General features: G+C 51.3%; 6 protein-coding genes across 6 annotated transcripts; 2 read left to right on the plus strand and 4 right to left on the minus strand.

Moving 5' to 3' along the window:
- Window positions 1-1,382: 1,382 nt before the first annotated feature.
- On the plus strand, window positions 1,383-2,708 carry MRS44_017221 (uncharacterized protein; the record flags this gene model as incomplete). The annotated part of the gene is made up of 5 exons (XM_065617691.1): window positions 1,383-1,526; window positions 1,581-1,617; window positions 1,676-2,141; window positions 2,193-2,323; window positions 2,377-2,708. The coding sequence occupies 5 exons, from the start codon at window positions 1,383-1,385 to the stop codon at window positions 2,706-2,708; spliced, it is 1,110 nt and encodes a 369-aa protein (XP_065473763.1).
- A 494-nt stretch (window positions 2,709-3,202) lies between these two features.
- MRS44_017222 (uncharacterized protein) lies at window positions 3,203-5,283 on the minus strand (the record flags this gene model as incomplete). Its single annotated transcript, XM_065617692.1, has 3 exons — window positions 3,203-4,027; window positions 4,071-4,852; window positions 5,088-5,283. The coding sequence occupies 3 exons, from the start codon at window positions 5,281-5,283 to the stop codon at window positions 3,203-3,205; spliced, it is 1,803 nt and encodes a 600-aa protein (XP_065473764.1).
- A 47-nt stretch (window positions 5,284-5,330) lies between these two features.
- MRS44_017223 (uncharacterized protein) lies at window positions 5,331-8,282 on the minus strand (the record flags this gene model as incomplete). Its single annotated transcript, XM_065617693.1, has 2 exons — window positions 5,331-5,837; window positions 6,129-8,282. 2 exons carry the CDS (start codon window positions 8,280-8,282, stop codon window positions 5,331-5,333), a joined length of 2,661 nt encoding a protein of 886 aa, XP_065473765.1.
- Window positions 8,283-10,699: 2,417 nt separating this feature from the next.
- MRS44_017224 (uncharacterized protein) lies at window positions 10,700-10,996 on the plus strand (the record flags this gene model as incomplete). Its single annotated transcript, XM_046271472.1, has 2 exons — window positions 10,700-10,837; window positions 10,901-10,996. 2 exons carry the CDS (start codon window positions 10,700-10,702, stop codon window positions 10,994-10,996), a joined length of 234 nt encoding a protein of 77 aa, XP_046127137.1.
- A 1,067-nt stretch (window positions 10,997-12,063) lies between these two features.
- MRS44_017225 (uncharacterized protein) lies at window positions 12,064-13,251 on the minus strand (the record flags this gene model as incomplete). The annotated part of the gene is made up of 1 exon (XM_046278913.2): window positions 12,064-13,251. One exon carries the CDS (start codon window positions 13,249-13,251, stop codon window positions 12,064-12,066), a length of 1,188 nt encoding a protein of 395 aa, XP_046127138.2.
- A 1,092-nt stretch (window positions 13,252-14,343) lies between these two features.
- MRS44_017226 (uncharacterized protein) lies at window positions 14,344-17,422 on the minus strand (the record flags this gene model as incomplete). The annotated part of the gene is made up of 6 exons (XM_065617694.1): window positions 14,344-14,734; window positions 14,798-15,199; window positions 15,662-16,446; window positions 16,509-16,756; window positions 16,912-17,212; window positions 17,324-17,422. 6 exons carry the CDS (start codon window positions 17,420-17,422, stop codon window positions 14,344-14,346), a joined length of 2,226 nt encoding a protein of 741 aa, XP_065473766.1.

The raw sequence follows: 17,422 nt of genomic DNA on the forward strand, positions 1-17,422 counted from the left end.
GGTGTTTTGTGCACGCATTAAAATTTGGATTTTGTGTGGGCGGAGCGAAATTTTGGTTATCCATTAGGTGGGGTTATCCATTAGGTGGTCCTGGATGGTATCTATATCTCTCTTTACTTAATTAAACTTCCTAACCATACCTATATCTTATCCCTTAAAAACCTACGGTTGTGCGCATTGAAAGACCTCAGGGAAGCTCTCATCGTCAGTAAATTTGGTATAATCGCCGGGGCGAAAGTGACGATGAAGTAGTTGAAACCGGTCATATGTCATGAACTTGATGATAGATTGTTCAGGACGTTGATCCCCCGGCTTAGGAGTCTTCCAATGGTCTTCAATCGCAATTTCCTTATGGATTCCTATATAAATTAGGATCCCAAGCCAGATATATACCTCTGCGGCGCATGTAGGCTTCCAGCTTTGCAGCCGTGACCGGTCTTTTAATTCATGGTTCCGGCTATCGATAACGCTCCTTTCCAGCAAGCTGTTGACCCAGCTGTTAACTAGGGAAAGAGGCACAAAGTGTTGGAAGAGGTGTAGCGGTTCTTGGGGCAGCTGGTTGACCTTAAGATCGCGCCTTTCCATATTGAATGGTTGGAAATTGAACCCTCGGTCTTCTGCGGGAGGAAAGTCGGGCCGCCGGGTGCTATCATACTCATGCTCGCGGCGGCTGTTATCCTCCCTGATGAAGCTTTGGTCGTCATATGCATTGAGGGCCTCAGCAGGTATTGGTTGAGAGCTCATTGATAACTTCGGAATGATTTGTATGATGTTTTTGGTGGGAATGATTGATGATGCATCGTCAGGTTCCCCGCATGTACCTATCATGTGACAGGGGTGATGTGGGGCGGAATACCTTCTGGAGCCTTAACACAATCGAGGGGATAGTAAGGGAGTTTGACAGTCCTGGCCTTAGAAGATCGATTAGCACATGGAAACAGCTGAGATTAGTACACTTACAGAAACAGATACCTGACCAGCCATGTTACGGCTTGGTACCCCTACGCGATAGGCTTCATAAAGCAGCTGGTGCACCTGCTTGATTGCTACAATTGCGATCAAGGTCCAATCTTTTGCCCTGTGGCGTAGCGGTATAGGTGCCGGCTACTATAACTGATCGTTGCACTTTATTGCTAGCACTGCTTCCCCGCTTCTTTATGCGGACAAGGTTTTCAATGAATGCTACACCTCCCGTTGTGAGTGTCGAGCCATTTGCGCCAGGCCAACAATCCTGGGCGCCAGGCATTCAGAGGCCTTGCCGCCTTTGCAACTCTTCATGCTTTGCCCCGCCCACCTGGCCTGTTGATGTTTCTCTTCCGATCAACAGGCTCCTCTTTGTGGGACCAGCACCTTTGACGGCTTAGTGTCTCATTAAAACAAGCATGAAGGATCGCACTGCCAGTGTCTACGCTTCAGTCTGTGTGACTCTGCCCTTTGCCACTCTTGCGGTGATCCTCCGACTTACCGCACGGCCTATGACCAAAGCCGGCTATGGTTATGATGATGGATTAGCTATACTTGCCTTTGTAAGGTCTCACTTCAGACTCGCGCCACTATTGCTTGCTAACCCGGCTCTGCAGGCCGGCGCAGTTGCATTTTCAACTATTACGTTGATATGTACGTTCGGACAGCGTCTGTCTGATTCTGTTCGTCAATCTCTGACAAGGCCGGATAGGGACTCTCTACTATGGGCTTGGCCGACCCCTCGAGGACGGTCCGAAAAACCTAACCGCTACTGCGACCCTCGAAAAGTCACGGCTGATGCTATTCTGCTCGGAGATATCCTACTCCTTCTCGATTGTCTTGTCCCAACTCACCATCTTGATGTTCTACTGGAAAGTTTTTAAGTTCTCCAGCATCCGCATACCGATTCAAATATTGCTGGGGGCATCCATCGTCTGGCTCATCATGCGAGTCTGTATCACGATATTCCAGTGCGTGCCGATTCAAGCTTTCTGGGATATCTCGAGCAAAGGTTCAAAATGCACTGTTCATGAGTCCGCGTTCTCGTTTGCAACGGTATTAACGCATGCTGTACTTGATGTCCTCATTCTGGTTCTTCCGGCGGTCCAGATTGGGAAACTACGCCTTCGGTATGGCCAGAAAATTTCCATTATTGCTCTTTTTATGGTTGGTGTCCTGTAAGTGGGATCTACTTGGGAGTTAAGTGATTGTGGCTAAGTGGTCTTCAGGGTTTGCATTGCATCTATTTTTGTCCTTATAGAGGTTTTGAGGGCTGATGCCACATCAACCGAGATGCCTTTAGACGTGGCGATGAGCATGGTTTGGGCCGTAGTTGAAGTCAACCTCGCTATTGTTTCTTGTAACTGTCAAGGAGCCTAAGTTCCTCTGCATCTCACTAATAAGTTGTCATAGCTTCCGTTCCAATGCTCCGACCTCTTTTCCGCAAACTCCTTCCGGGCTCATTCCTAAGCTCGCACACCTATAACCAAACCATTGGTCACCAAGATCACTCGAAAGCCATCAATCTTACGACAATCATAAGAACCCAAGAAGCCGACGAGTCAAGCTCGACACATCAATTGGCTGGTCCGGAAGGCGGAATGCAACACTATGAAGCATGTACCGTTGAGGGTGAAACTACTATGTCCAGCCCGTGGCATGAGTGCCCATCGTTAGGAGATAGTGACTATGGGGAAGGTCCCCATGTCGGTAGGGAGACGGTTGCCTACGTTGAGCGGGCTTAACTGTACAATATGAACCTAGGGGACCCCTTTTTAGGTCATTGTAAGAATGCTCTCGCTACCCTTTTCTCGAGGCACCTCTGTCAACAGTGAACAATATCCAACGTTAAACGTAAAAACCGAAAGCGAGCTAGTTAACCAGAGAGGGGCGTTACTAAGGTTATACTTTGCTTCGTGAGAAGTTAATGACCCTCGCTACTTCTGGGGGAGACAAGGGAGGCTGCGGCAACGGGCGCGTGCCTACTACAGACGCTCGAGATTGGCAAGGTGATTACTTGTGGGGGCCTGTGCGGCTGGCAGCCGAGCCAGCGGCAGGTAGATTGCTGGCGTTTCCTTCCCCCACATGGCCTTCGGAAAGCTCAAGGATATGGAGGCTAATTAAAGATTTTGTAGATATGCCGTCGTCTAGTCGAACATTGCGCGTTTTACGTGCGCTATATAAATCAAGTTGCGAGGTACGGAAAATTCCATCGTTGATGGCCCATCTTCAGCCATTCTCATAGGTGAATAGTATCCGTCTCTAACAAAGGGCTCTCCGTTGTTGGGGAGAGTGGCTCTGTCTCAAAACTTGTTGGTTGAGAGACGGCCTCCAAGCTGACGGATGGCTCCGTTGCAAGAGTACTCTCCTCGGGGGGTTCAGATGAGTTGTGCCTGCTCTTTTGAATGCAGTTTTCTAAGGGAGCATCCGGCGGTGCTGAAGTTGACTGGATCGTCTTTGATGGGACGGCGGCTCCTTCTAGAGGCTGTGGATCGGCCTTGGAGCCGGTCGGTCGCGAGACAAGCACCATGTTGATGGCTGTTTCTGTGGCTAGAGCGCTGTCCTGACCGGATTCAGACGAGGTTTGCCTGCGTTTTTCGGCGGAGTTGTCTAAGCAAGGACGTGGCGATTGTGATGTTGAGTGCACCATCTTGGATGCAGTGGCGACTATGTCTGGAGAGTGTGGATCGCCTCCTGAGTCGGCTGTTTGCGGCAGGGTCTCTGAGTCTATAGCGTTCTCTGAAGTCGAAGTCCTCCCTTCGTCATCTTTAGATAAGTTGTCGTCAACGCTCTGCATGGGGGTTCTCTGGTCGAGACCCAAGTCCGACGAACCTGATTGGGCGGTCTTTGGTAAAACGACTGTTTTTGCAGAGAGTGGATTGGCCTCGAGATCCGTTACTTGTGGCAGGGTTTCTATGCTGATTGGAATCTCTGCAGTCAAGATGCTCCCCTCATCGGCTTGAGATGCATCATTGGCGCCTTGGGCGGAATTGTCCTGGTCGACGGGCGAATCTGCTTGCACCGTCGCTGGCAAAGATGTTTCTCTTCCTGGAGCGATTGAATCCTTGGTCAATTTGCATGGCATCTGATTCTGGAGTAGATGGAACAGGACTTGTACTTCCAGGTGGCGATAGCGGCTCGCAAGGCACTCGAGACCTTCCGTCCGCAATTTCTGAAGGTAGAGAGCATGAGGGAAGTCGCTCCGATATCGTTGCAGGACTGCAGGGGAGTTGCTCCACAGCCAAAGCGCCCTCCTCGTCGACTTCAGGTGGACTATCGCTACCCTTGCGGACGGAATTCTCCAAAGAGAACTGGGGCTCCAATCTTATTTGTTGTATGATTCCTGATGAGGAGATTTCCCTCCCGGAAGAGGCTGAGTCGGCCCCTGGCTGTGCGGATGTAGGCACATCGTGAGGGAAGGATACGGCACAACTGCCACTTCTCTTTACGCCAGAAGGGGTCAATATCTCAGGTTCGGATGAATCAGCAGGCTTGACCGAGGACTCTTTCGGTCCTAATCGCTTCCGAATATAGCTCCGCGCCGACTCCAAGTTTGGGATAAGGGACGAAGAGGAATCAAACACATTGAACGCCTGAAGGTCCCCTACGCCAACCCAGCCGACAGTGCTCTCCTCTGGGAATTTGAACCCGTCGAAGTAAATTTCTGGAAACTTGCGTTCCATAGCAAGAGGCTCACCGTCTTCGTAACCGTTTTTCCATCTCAGCTTTTTCGTTTGTGGATCATACGCATAGCACTCCGGAATGTGACTCATCAAACCCAAGCACTCAAGAGAGGTTAGCGTGTGGGTGTCATCAAGGCCAGTTTGGGGCAGAATCAGTGCTGGTAGCCAGTTTGTTGCCACTTGATCGTATGCCAGGTAAATCTGGCCTGGGGTTAGGTTAGAAATCCCGTCGCGGACTCGTTGCTTTAGCCGTCGTCTCTTTGTGGTTTGTTGATCCGATTCAGCTCGGCTAGCACAAAGCTTCGATCTCTTCTTCCGTGCAGAGACCACCGGATAGGTTGAGGGCCTCGTCTTCGAGAGACGATTTTTGGCGCCGCTTAGACTAAGATCCAAAACCATAGAGTTATTCCTCTCAGCTAGCTCGACATTACAGCCTATCACCTCGATGCTGAAGTGCTCGATGACCATGGATGTCGAGACGTGCCCGCGGATGACCGTGCTTGTTACTCCTCAAGTGCGCAGCGGCGCCCAGCTGGTTTCTGAAGTTAAATATCATGCTCGTCGCAGCGGAGAATGAACCAAGGGCCATAGTTGAGCGGATACTGGATGATGACGTGCTTGACTGGGGCCTTTCCATTTTGGAAAATTTGGTCAAATGCGACGGATCGCTTGGCGAGCACGCTCCTACGGTGCGGGGATGTCTTCCGGCTGATCATCTACCTTGCTCACAGGGTCCGTGCTGGCACAGATAATGGTGTCCTGTATGTCTGGCTCGGTGTTAGGAATAGCTTGATATTCATCAGAAGATTTCGCAGGTGGGTTTGGCGAAGCTCGCATTCGTTTTTGCGACGCTGAAATCGTCCTGTTGTGTTGGACGCGGGAGACGGGCGAGGATAGCTGAAGCAGTGGCGTTCTTGGTACCCTCTGCTCGGGATCGCCGAGCCACAGGCCGAAGCCTGTCATCTTTGAAGGCACCTGATGCTCATGGCGACGGCTGATAGTATTTGCAAAGCACTCGAGCTCTGCTGGTTTCGTAGTGGTCAAGTTCTTTAGCAGGGGATACGTAGGAGCAAATTTCTTTCGCCTCCAGAAGCCCTCCTGTCGTAACCTTTCGCTGCAACTCATATCCGGTTTGACCGGAGTGTTTCTAACTCTGTCTGTGGTGGCGACACGCGGGTTAGTAACTGCGAACTGGCACGCAAGGTCCATCGTTAGTCTACCTGGTGGCTACTAGTCATCGCGCCACGCCTTTCGAGCAGGAGAGCTAGGAAAAAAGTTTAGGTGTTTAAGCGTCCTCGTCTTACTACTTAGAAGCTACGAAACAAAAATCTCGCATAAGGCCCAGCTCTAATAAATGCCGAAATTCGCGGCTGGGTATCAGTGAGCATTAATTTAACTTGTTCTATCTATTGCTAATATGAAACAGGACACTCCCTATTCCACCTCAACATAACCCTATCCCAGGTATTGTTACGATCTTACAAAGGGAATCGCCCTACGGCCTGAATCTCCAGTATCACGCCGTTTCCTTTTCCCGGATAGCCTCGAGATCTGCTTGTGTTTCAACGGTGGCTCTATCGTCGCAAGATTGAAGTCGATAAGCATGACCGACCCGCGCTCATTATTCCAAAGCAAGTTTTGATGCCGCAGATCATTATGAAAGACGCCATGAGTACGCAGAAGCCTCTGTAATGGCTTCTGTTGCTCCTTCACGTAAGCTTCGTCGGCCATTTGATCCCCGCCCCAGGACAACAGCAGCATGTGAACAACAAACGACATCATGAGCGGGTAGGGAGTCTGAAGGTCTATGCTTCCCAGGGAAACGGGAATAATGTCCCCTTGTAGTGGCTCCAGTTGCGAGTATACCTTCTTCTCATGTTCAATGCTCAAGACAGCGGCGGCAAAGGTTCCTTTTCCAACAAAAGTGTAGCCGTAGGGGCGTAGTGAGAGCTTGAATAGCTGCCCTATCGCACCATACTTGCCCTCTACGGGCTTGCAGTAGCGGTACCGATCATATGGCCGATTCATCTGACGATCAACGATCTGTATGAACTCGGAGGCGCCGATTCGATGGCAAGCACCCCCTCCTGGGGCACGGTGAAGAGCCACGTTTGGACAGTTCTCATCAAGTAGGCCCTTTCTTTTGAGGCCCAGAAGACATGCTTGCGTACAGTACTGCCGGTCTGCAAGGTTGAAACTGGATCCGTTGGTACTCCCAGAATGGCTATTGTCGGAGGACCCCTTCTTTCGTTTGTTTGAACCTTCGAGTGCCACAGTTAATGACGGCAGCGCTTCTGAGACGTCACCATCGTCTTCACTGTGATAACTCGCATCACTATCAGTGTCGTCGGGGCCACTCCTTCCTTCCGGTAGATGGGTGTCTTTGCATGATGATCTCGTTCGTCGGGTCTGCGGTGACCGGGCAGTATCTCGTTCGAAGGAGGATGACGGATCATATGATGCTGTCATCGCTGCGGGCGGTGACGACGATGGAAGCTCCGCTGTTGGCTCGCGCATATCGGCATACATGTTAGGCCACACCTGCAAATCGGCCTGTTCGCTTTCGAGCCACTGTTCTGTCTTTCCAGGATCGAGGAAGCTCTGCAGACAGAAGGCAGATAGCTGGGCAACTGCTGTGAAGAATGGATCTAGCGTCTCGCCCTCAGCACTGGTGTCTGGGTGAACCATGTGATAGTACAACACCCGGGCGTCCTCCCCAACATGTAGAAAGATGAGGGAATTCCCAGCAGTAAGATACCCAAAGGAAGTTCGACAGCAAACCATGTAGTGGAATGTCTGGGCCAAGGCTTTGGCAACCCGTTCTTCCGCCCGCTCGTCGACGCGGTCATCTCCAGCGGACAACTTGTGACTCGACACTCTACGTAGCACGCTACTAAAGAGGTCCTCCTTCCGCAGTGCTTGCACGAAGTCTTCGACAGTGATCTTATGCGCTGCTTTGTACTCGACCGGAAAGGCAATCATGGTTTCGTCTCTCGTACACCATCTGTCCGGAACGCCTATCCTTGGCTTGTCTTGTTCCCGGATGACCTTCTTCTGCGGTCCAGATTGGCCTCGGCGTTTCTGGATAGGTTGGGCACTAACTCTGCTGTGCTCAACAGGGTCCGTTTCTGTCAGAGCATCGACTCGGTTTCTGAACACGACTTTATCGCATTTGAGACCTTTCGTGGCCCGGTGGGATTGGCAGAGTGGGCCAAAAACACGGAAGATCTTTCCGACTGGATTTTCCAGGGCCCGGTATTCAAACTCCTTAAGGTCTGCTTCGCAGGTGACAGGCCCTGCCATGAGTGCATCTTCAGTCACGCTCTCGACTTCAGATAGTGACGGAAGAAGATGACTGTTGCTGAGCACATCACGCATGATGTTGTAGTGCGTCCGCTGCGAAGTGATAAAATCCTCCCATGGTCGTAGCTTGAGTGGATAGTATTTGCCATTGACAGTCGTGGTGCTTTGGCTAGAAGTTGCTGCCGGGGGGGCTCTGACCTTCAGAGACTTGAATAGATGCTCGTGGCAGTATCTGAGGTACTCGTCGAAGGTCGTTTTTTTATGGACGAGTAGCGCTGCACGCGTCTCAGCAAGCTCTTTCTTAAGGCTTTTCACCTCATCGCTTTCAGACATAGCCGTTCGAATGATAAACCTGGTAGAGTTGGCTTTATAAGGCTGGTCGAGTGCACACCTGGTTGAAAGAAACAAGGTTCAAATTAGCTCTTCTTGGGTTCTGTGAGCCTGGGAAGGATCATGTGGGGAAGGCGGCGGGACTGCTTTTCCGAGTGCCGGATGATTACAGGCTACTGTGCGCAGTCGTGCTGGTAATTCGTTCAATTACACCGAAACTGGCCCCTGCACGCCACGGGGCCGTCCGTGCACGCATCGCGTCTTACTGTATTCCAGTAAATTACCTCGAATCTGTCGCAGGTCCTGATGGGCCATGAGGATCAAATGAGCGCTTGATTTTCTATCGAAAGGAGTGACGAGAGTCAGTCTCGACCTGTGTTCAGTCTGCCGATCTCATAGGCAGCAGGCTGTTGCCTGATGCTAGTTATGGTGTAGCGTTCACGCTGACCGTGAAGCTATTCACGATGGTTGTGATCCTTGCCTTGACAAGGACAATCGTCGCAGATAAGCAAAATTGATACTCAGGTGCAGCAAAACGCGTCGCGTCGAGGCGGCGCTTTAGGAAGTCCGACAGCGGAGGGGCTATACTCAATGCAGTAATTGGGACGGGCCCCGTCCCTCTATTGAGCGCCTCGATAGCCGCGTCGCGTGCACGGGCTAGATTCTGTCAGGGGCAAGGATCACTACCATCGTGAATAGCTTCACGGTCAGCGTGAACGCTATAGAGGTCTAGTGATAGCAAGACTTTTTCCTCTGTCATCTTGGGTTACTTAACTATAGACTGAGAGTATACTAGTCTATGAACCTTGGTTGTTGTGTTGAAAACTTAAGTGCTTATTGCCCTCTGGAGAATAGACTGTCAGTTAGTCAAACCAGACATCCACCACCACCACACGGAGTCGCATAATGCCAACCTGAAACCTGAGAATCTGACCAGGGGGTGCAGCTACACGCCCCTAGCTATCGGGAGAGTGCCCACACGGCCCAGCCTAGACAGAGGGGTCTGGGGTCTGGGGTCTTTTGCAGTGAGACTCAAATGGTGACGTTCAAGGGGGGGCATGGTCGGTCTCGTAGATATTAACCTTGACAGGGACGCAGCGCAAACTTTCCGCACCAGCCCATCACTTTTTCATTATCCTTTATCAAGTTCTGCAAGGGCAACTGGACAGTTGATCGCAAATCCCCAGCCTTTTCATCACGGCATTCTGTCAACACGACGAGTCGAGCTTTGCCCTCTCCCATACTTCTTGCGTGGCATGTTTTCACCTTTCTTCTGCCCGGTCATGGCCCGAGTGGTTGTCAGCACCTTGCTTGGTGACGACGGTGACGACTTCTCGTCGTGAGAACTCGAAGACTTAGGTCGTGAAGGTGACATGTTGGTTCATGCTTGAAGAGGACTACCCTCGGGTTGTGCCTGGGGCTGTTCTTATTGACTTGCCTCCGTCAACTCCGGTGGCTCTTCTGATGCCTCCTCTGGGTCGCCTGCCTCGGCATGTTCTCCCCAGTAACTCAAGAGCTGAGGGGCATCGTTGTCTTCACTTTATCAAAAAGGCTTGATTCTTCCGAGGTGTCCTGTTCTTCATGTCATCATATAATGGCCATCCTTTTCATACCATCTCTTGATGAGGGGGATGAATATGCCTTATGGCAGCTCCTGGTCTCTAGTTCTTCGTTTTGTCTTTCAATTTGACTTCTGTGAGTGGGTCTACGTCGTAACTAAAACATGCACTGCAACATCGTATAACCTTCATCCCTCTAACATCTTCGCCTGTCTCGCCCCTTGGCTCGTCAATGACACGAGTGCCGCCGCACGAAAATGGATCACGAAGGGACGCATGGGAGACACTGGAAGATACTGGACTGGAGAGTTTGTTAGGTTCTAAATTAAAGGTTAGCAAATAAGCCAAGGCACGGGGGCCCAACGAGATCTAGCGCGCACCAGGGCCACCTGTCCTGGAGGTCTCTGAAAATCCAGGAATGCAGCTCGTGTTCCAAACTGAATGTGATGATATATGCTTTCTGAGTTTTAAAGAAGATCTTTAGCAAAAACCTTTCGTCAGTATTCAGTCACCCTGCATACTCATATATGAGCAACAGTCATGCTCACTCGTCTATACGAACTACGTCATCCGCTTGCATAATATGAGACACAGCAATCTGTCCCGCTAGAATCGCTCATCATCATGCAGATGGCCGAAAGATTATGACGAAGTCTACAGATGGGCTGCGAATATGCCGTCTGGAGGCGTATATAAGGATGCCGTTGTTCCTCCCACAACGAAGACTTCTCCTTCATTACTGACGCTCGCTCAACACCATAACCAACAAAGCAATCCCCATAAGCCTCTAATTTCGCTCAACAGCAGCCAAGCGAGTCATTTTGGCCCCATTTCTACCTCCAAACAGCCACTATCACCAAAATGAAGTTCACCATCACTCTCATGGCCGCCTTCGCTTCTATCGCTGCTGCCGCCTCCAAGGAATGCACGCCCGGAACCTATGCTTGCACTAGCGATGCCAAAGGCTGGCAGGTCTGTGACGTCTCTGGCAAGTTTGTGGTAAGTAGTTTCATGCCTTATCGTCTTGCTACAAAGAGATATGCTAATAACACACAATTCTAGCTCGCTGGCTCTTGCCCTCCCAGCACCTCGTGCAAGTTCTTTCAAGCTAGCAAGAGCCCCTATTGCGTTCCCCCTGACTTTAAGTTCCCACAATGAAGCCATTTATGAAGTTAAATTGGCCGATCGAAAGAAGTGTATTAGAGCGGGCCTTATCAATGGAGCCTTTGCCCTTCCTGTCGCTTCTTTGTTATATTCTTATGTTCTCCGTACCTGCCCTAGCCTTTAATCGACGCGTCTTGTATGACGATGACCATAGTAGCCATCGGATGATGGATGGAGGTTGATTGATTGATTGGTTGATTTTGTCAAGGGCAAGGACCACAACCATCGTGAATACCGTAGCCTCACGGTCAGCGTGAACTCTACACCATTACTAGCACCAGGCAACAGCCTGCTGCCTATGAAATCGGCAGACTGAACACAGGCATAAGAGACCGACTCTCGTCACTCCTTTAGATAGAAAATCAAGCACTCATTTGATCCTCGATCCCTCATGGCCCATTAGTACCTGCGACACAATGCACCCATCGAGCCTGGCAACTCGAGTCAAGACGACGTCTTTGCTGGCGGCATATCTACCAGCCTTGACCACGAACCAGATGGCCCCAGCATAAGTGACATCGAGCCAAATCCCTGCTTACTACTACTACATCCCTATTGTCTCTCCCACTTTCGCTGAAAGCGGACTGTGGGGAATCACAGGGGTCATGGGCCAATGGCGACGCGTACAAACCACTTTCAGCAAAAGTGGGAGAGACAATAGGGATAGTGCTACTCTGCCGGTCGGTGCACACCTAATAGGACCACGCAGGCCGTCTTCGCCTTTCAGTAGCGTTGCAGGCGGTAGCCGAGCCTCTCACAGGATCTGGGGGCGATCAATAACATCTGTCTATGCATCAAATATTACACTGTGGGATCTGTCAGTGCTTGCTGGAGTTCGACAGAATGATAGCTTACACCTCGCCATTGTCAATACCCTCGCATTCGAATCCCGCTTCATCCATCCATTAGTATGATCTCAGGATTCGATCGACCATTTCCCCAGACAAACCAAGGTATTTGGTTGGATCGAGCAGCTTTTCGAGAGCGGCTCGGCTGAGGACGGAAGAAATCTCCTCTGTTTCCATCAACAGATCGAGCAAAGGCCGTCCGCTGACATTGGCTCAACGACTCATCTCATAGACAAGGTCATGGGCTCGCTGCCGGCCGAGATGCGCTGCCAAACCCATCATCACCGCTTCGGTACAGATTAGACCATTGGTGATTTCCAAATTGGAACGCATGCGTGCGCTGTCGACCTCGAGACCTGCGAGCAGTGTCCGTGCCTGTTGCAAGGCACCAGAACTCAACAGGAAGATCTCGGGCACGGCAATCCATTCCGTTTCCCAAGGGCCGGTGGAGCGCTCGTGATCCTCAACCATCGCGTCGAGAAGGGTCGCGACCAGTTGCCGGACCACCGTCGTGCAGGCATGAATATAATTGCAGGATATTGGATTGCGCTTCTGTGGCATGGTGCTGCTGGAGCCGCGATCTTTAGCGTAGGGTTCCGAGGCCTCGCCTACCTCCGTTTGCATGAGCAGCTTCACATCTGTCGCAATCTTGCCCAGAGTCCCGGTAACCAGTCCCAGGAAGCAGCCAACTTCTGCGATCCGGTCGCGCGCGGTGTGCCAGGCAATGTCCGGTTGACCCAGTCCGAGTTCTGCCATCAGTCCTTCTTGCACCCTCAGCCCAACATCGCCTAGCGAAGCGAGCGTGCCAGCGGCACCACTAAACTCGCCTACAAGCACCCTCGGACGGAGTTCTGCCAGCCGCTGTTGGTGGCGCTGGATCGCGGAGAGCCAAGTGGCCACTTTGAAGCCGAAGGTGATCGGAACCGCTTGCTGTAGGTTGCTGCGCCCTGCCATTGGCGTATCACGGTAACGACGGGCGAGGTCAGCCAGAGAGTCAACGATTGCTCTCAGATCCTGCTCGACCAAGGCAAGCGCCTCTCGGATCTGGATGATGATGGCCGTATCGGTGATGTCCTGGGTGGTTGCTCCCCAGTGACAATATTCCCCAAGACGATCCGCGCAGACATCTACGAGCTGCTGCACTACTGGCAGAACGGGATAGCCGATCAACTCCGTCTGGCTTTTGAGCTTTGGCATGTCGATATTATCGAGGGTGCATTTGGCTGCGATCTCATGCGCAGCACGTTTGGGGATGACGCCAATATTGGCCTGCGCTTGTGCCAGTGCCGCCTCGATGCTAAGGTAGCATTGCACACGATGCTCGTCTGTGAAGACGCGACGCATCGCCTCTGAGCTGAAGATGTCACGGAATATTATAGAGTCGATTGCTGTGGATGCCATGGCTGTTTCCCTCGTGACTTCGTCATCCTAGATCATGTTTTTCCACTGCCGCTGTGTCCAGTATATATGTACCGGGTGACCACACAGTTACGTCATTTGCGCCTATTTTAAAGTGGGGTGCTGGGTCACCCTCCACACCGCGCCGTGGCAGCCTGATGGCGTATCCGGCAACTGAGTGGCTTGGAAACCGTGCCAGCCAGTCCACGAAATCCCGATGGGCCGGAGGGTGTCCCGTCTCTTCATCGACGGTAGCTCTCGATTTTCGATTGGGCTTTTAACGCGCCTTCCTTTGTCAAGGACGTCACCTTCGGATTCTTCGCGTCGTCGTTGTTCCTCGAGGGCGCGACCTTCAGCAGCTTCACGTCGTCATTGTTCCTCTTCTCGTAGGCGCTGTTCTTCCCGTAGCTGCTTCCGCAGCCTCTCAATTTCTTCCATGGACGCTGATGGAGTTGTGCGAGAGGCGGGCGGATGATTGGCATCGACAACTAGTCTGTTGTAGACGCCCGAAGATGGGAAAGTATCGGGACAACAGAAAACCTGCTGCCTAGGGAACCCCCACGTCATAAGCGGATCAGTCCGCCCAGCCACATCAACGACCGAAATGTTGGGTTTGCTCGCTTCTCGATACATGTCTATTGGTTCCACTAAAGAAACCTCGGCGCTTAATCACAGACTGCAATTGCCGGTGAACAGACCGAAGGGTCACGGACGCCGTGAGGGGCCGGTATCCCACCTGACTCGGGCCTCCGATACGGGTCTGGCCACCTCCGGAGTCCGGTCGGCAATGACCCCGCTCGTTTTCGGGGTTCAAATACCCTCACTTCAACAGCCCTCATCTATTTTGAGACTCTTCTCCACATTCGCAGCAATGGGCTTCAAAGTCACACAGTGGAAATGTTCCTTTATCTTACCTCACCACCAGGAGCTTTGTCCTCGAATACATATAATCGGGCCTAGTCCACGTTCACCCTTGCTGGAGGTTGCCGTTCCTCGCGACAATCGTCCCACAAAACTTTGTCAGGCACTTCAGGCACAGTTGATCATCCATCTAATGGTAGGCGACATGTCGTAATCGCCAACCAACCGTTAGATTCAGGGAGAACCAGGGCATACGATACGGACCTTCTGTGCGCACCATCTCGGAGAACGCCGCCGAAGTGTGTGCTCTGCCTCAGACAGCACCGCTGCGCCTGACAACTGCTCCTCGAAAGCCTCAACATTGTGGCCAAACAGCAGCGCTTTGGCCGAGAGATATAGAGTATGGCCGAAGCACCGCCCACGCCTCGTCGATCCGACAAACACAAGCTCCCCACCGATTCCTTCCATGGCTTTATCGTTACTTTCTGCGTTGTCCAGTGTGAAGTACCCAATCCTGTCCTGGATCCCATAGGCATCAAGGACGTAAGGTATTTCAGTCGCAATGTTGTGTCCGAAATGGCGCGTTTGTAATTCAGGCACGCCAAGCACCAGCTTGCGCAGCCGGCTGTTCTCGTCCCGAAAGCAACAAGCAATCCCGTACAGGCTGTGCCTGTTTCCTGACTTCTACCCGTCAAAGAAGACGTGAATCAGGCCGCATGGCTGCTTCAATACCGCTAGAACCTTATGCTTGTGTGATTCGTAGGCTGACCGAACTTTGTGGCGGATAGTCATCCTGGTGATATTGGCGTCGGTGATCTTGACAAGTGGATTGAGATATTCGAATATTCGGCGCAGTCTTCCCTGTTTACAGACGCTAAATGAGCGGTTCTCCTCGATGATCCATTCCAGTAAAAGACGCTGGAAGTGCTTCCGGTCGAAGCTCTTAACAAGACCATTCGCAATCTCTTGTTCGCGTGGGAGCCTAGTTGTGACGGTCGAGGTTCCCAACGTAGTAAACCATAACCGAATTGGTTTATGTTGGCAGTTGTAACGGGGCATAACGTACTTAGCGTAGGGTGGCGGATCACGTCTGATAATATCAAGAAGTATTCTTGAGTAATCAAGTTGTATTGAAAGCTGAGGTAGCTAGAGTGTCTGTCTAAGGAATGTTGTGTGGTCTTTTATAGGCATGATCTGGGGTATCTCACGATGGACATCGTGAGATATCGCCACATTCTCACTCGCACAGAGTGAGAGAGTGAGCGGGACGACGGGTTCCGGAGTGAACGGTAATACGTTGATCCGTGCCGTGCGGCGTCATGCATTCTTTCGTGGCATAGGTCGTGACATATCTCTTATATCTCTCTTTATCCCCCTTTTTTCTTAGCTTTACCATCCACGACCACTTAATCGGCACCCCCACTTAATGGACCACCAAAATTTCGATCCTCCCATACAAAATCTAAATTTTGGTGCAAACAAAAACGGACCATGTTGTCAATCAAAATCGAAGTGAATAAAGAGATTCTCCATAAAGTTGATCAAGCTTTACTCTCTGCGTGGTTTTTTGACCTCCCGACCACTGCGTGTGCGCTGGCAGTGCTTTGTTATGACCATAAAGTCCTCACTTTCGTCCTCTGACCTGACACCAACCTCAATCACCGACTCGACCTCCTCATCCACATCTACCTCTATTTCTGCCTCCTTTGAGTCAGGAAGAGCTTCTCCAGCCGCTAGAGCCTCCGCCAGAGCCATGAATCGTCTGTTCGGGTTCGGTACCGCCTTTCTTTTCTTCCCTCGTCGCAGCTGGGACACCTGCTCCTCGAGGCCAGTAATCCGCGCATTCTGAACGGCCACCTTCATCTCTAAAGCTTCCAACCCCTTCGCGATCTTACTATACTTCCGCCTAGTCGGGCGACTTCGGTGTTTGGCCAAATCTCTCACCTGGCGACTCGTTTTCGGCGTATCATCTGAGTGCAACTGAGGAGGGCTCGGCGTCTTGAACCGTTCCACCACTTTTTCTTTGTCCGGTTGAATTTCAGGATGTGTTAGAGCCTTGTGACGACTTATAGGCCAATTTCCAGTAAATCTCCAGCCGGATAAGATAATCTCCTTCCTCATACCCGCCTCCCTAGCTTTCGCGTATGCCCGAATAAAGTTGACTTTGTCAACCGGCGCAGAATCGGTCAAACTAGCCAGCTTTTGGAGTTCTTTCCGATACGCACCTTTGATGACATTAAAAATTCCATTATCTAGCGGTTGCAGACCATGAGAACAGTGTGCTGGTAGGTAACAGCAGTAGACATTGTTCAGAAAGCACGTAGCCATCCACTCATCCTGACTGCTCGTTAGCGACCCTTTAGCGGGTGACTCTGCGGAGAAAACACCAAAAGGCTCACCTGAGCATGGCTCCCGTGACCGTCAAGGATAATAAGTCTCGCATCCGATGCATCATGAGGCTCCGTTTGAGGTAGATAGACGTCTTTCAGCCACTCGAGAGCTATATGGTTGTCCGTCCAGCCGTTCGGTGATGTGATGTAGTGCCAGTCGGCTAACAATTTGAATTCGTTAAGAAACCACTGCTTCTGCAGCTCTTTCCCTTTGAAAATAATTTCTGGTTTTAAAGCGCGGCCAGTTGCGGTGACAGCTTCAATAAACGAGGTCCAAGTACGCGATTGTACGCCTTTCAACAGCGCCTTCTTCTTCGGGTCAGAGCTCCCGATTACGAGGCTATCCAGGCCTCATGGATAACCAATTAGCTATGTCCTATAAAAACCCATAGAGTGCTTGTAGAAGACTTACCGAAACCCGCCATTATGCCGCCCTCGTCTACGTTAACCGTGTTCTCAGGCTTAATCAAGCCGTATTCCGTCTCCCGAATATCGAAGTACCAATTGACCGCCTTCGGTGTAAACCCGTCAAACCTGGCGGTTTCCTGACGTTTTCCCAGCTTGGTAGATAGTTGTAGGTGACGTTTGACGAACCTCGTGGTCCAGTGCTTGCCCAAGGGCTTGTTATCGCCTTGTTGTTTGAGGATGGCCTCGGCACAGGCGCGGAGTTGGCTGTGAGAGGGAGCATATCCCAGAGATTCTTGTCGCAGCACCTAACGAAGGAGAGTCTCCTATTGGCTCTTGGAAATACGCTGCTGGGCATGGATACGTTCATTCCTACTCGCCTGACCGAACAGTCGTCTATAAATGGTCGATCGAGGCACTCCACGTTTCTGGGCCGCCTTAGTCTGCGATAGGCCTCTATCAGTAATATCGAGTATGGCCTCAGCTACGTCATCTTCGGTATAAACGCCCCGAACCAT

Source organism: Fusarium solani (genome assembly GCF_023522795.1).
Source record: "Fusarium solani strain SB1 chromosome Unknown bctg00000013, whole genome shotgun sequence".
Classification (NCBI taxonomy): domain Eukaryota; kingdom Fungi; phylum Ascomycota; class Sordariomycetes; order Hypocreales; family Nectriaceae; genus Fusarium; species Fusarium solani.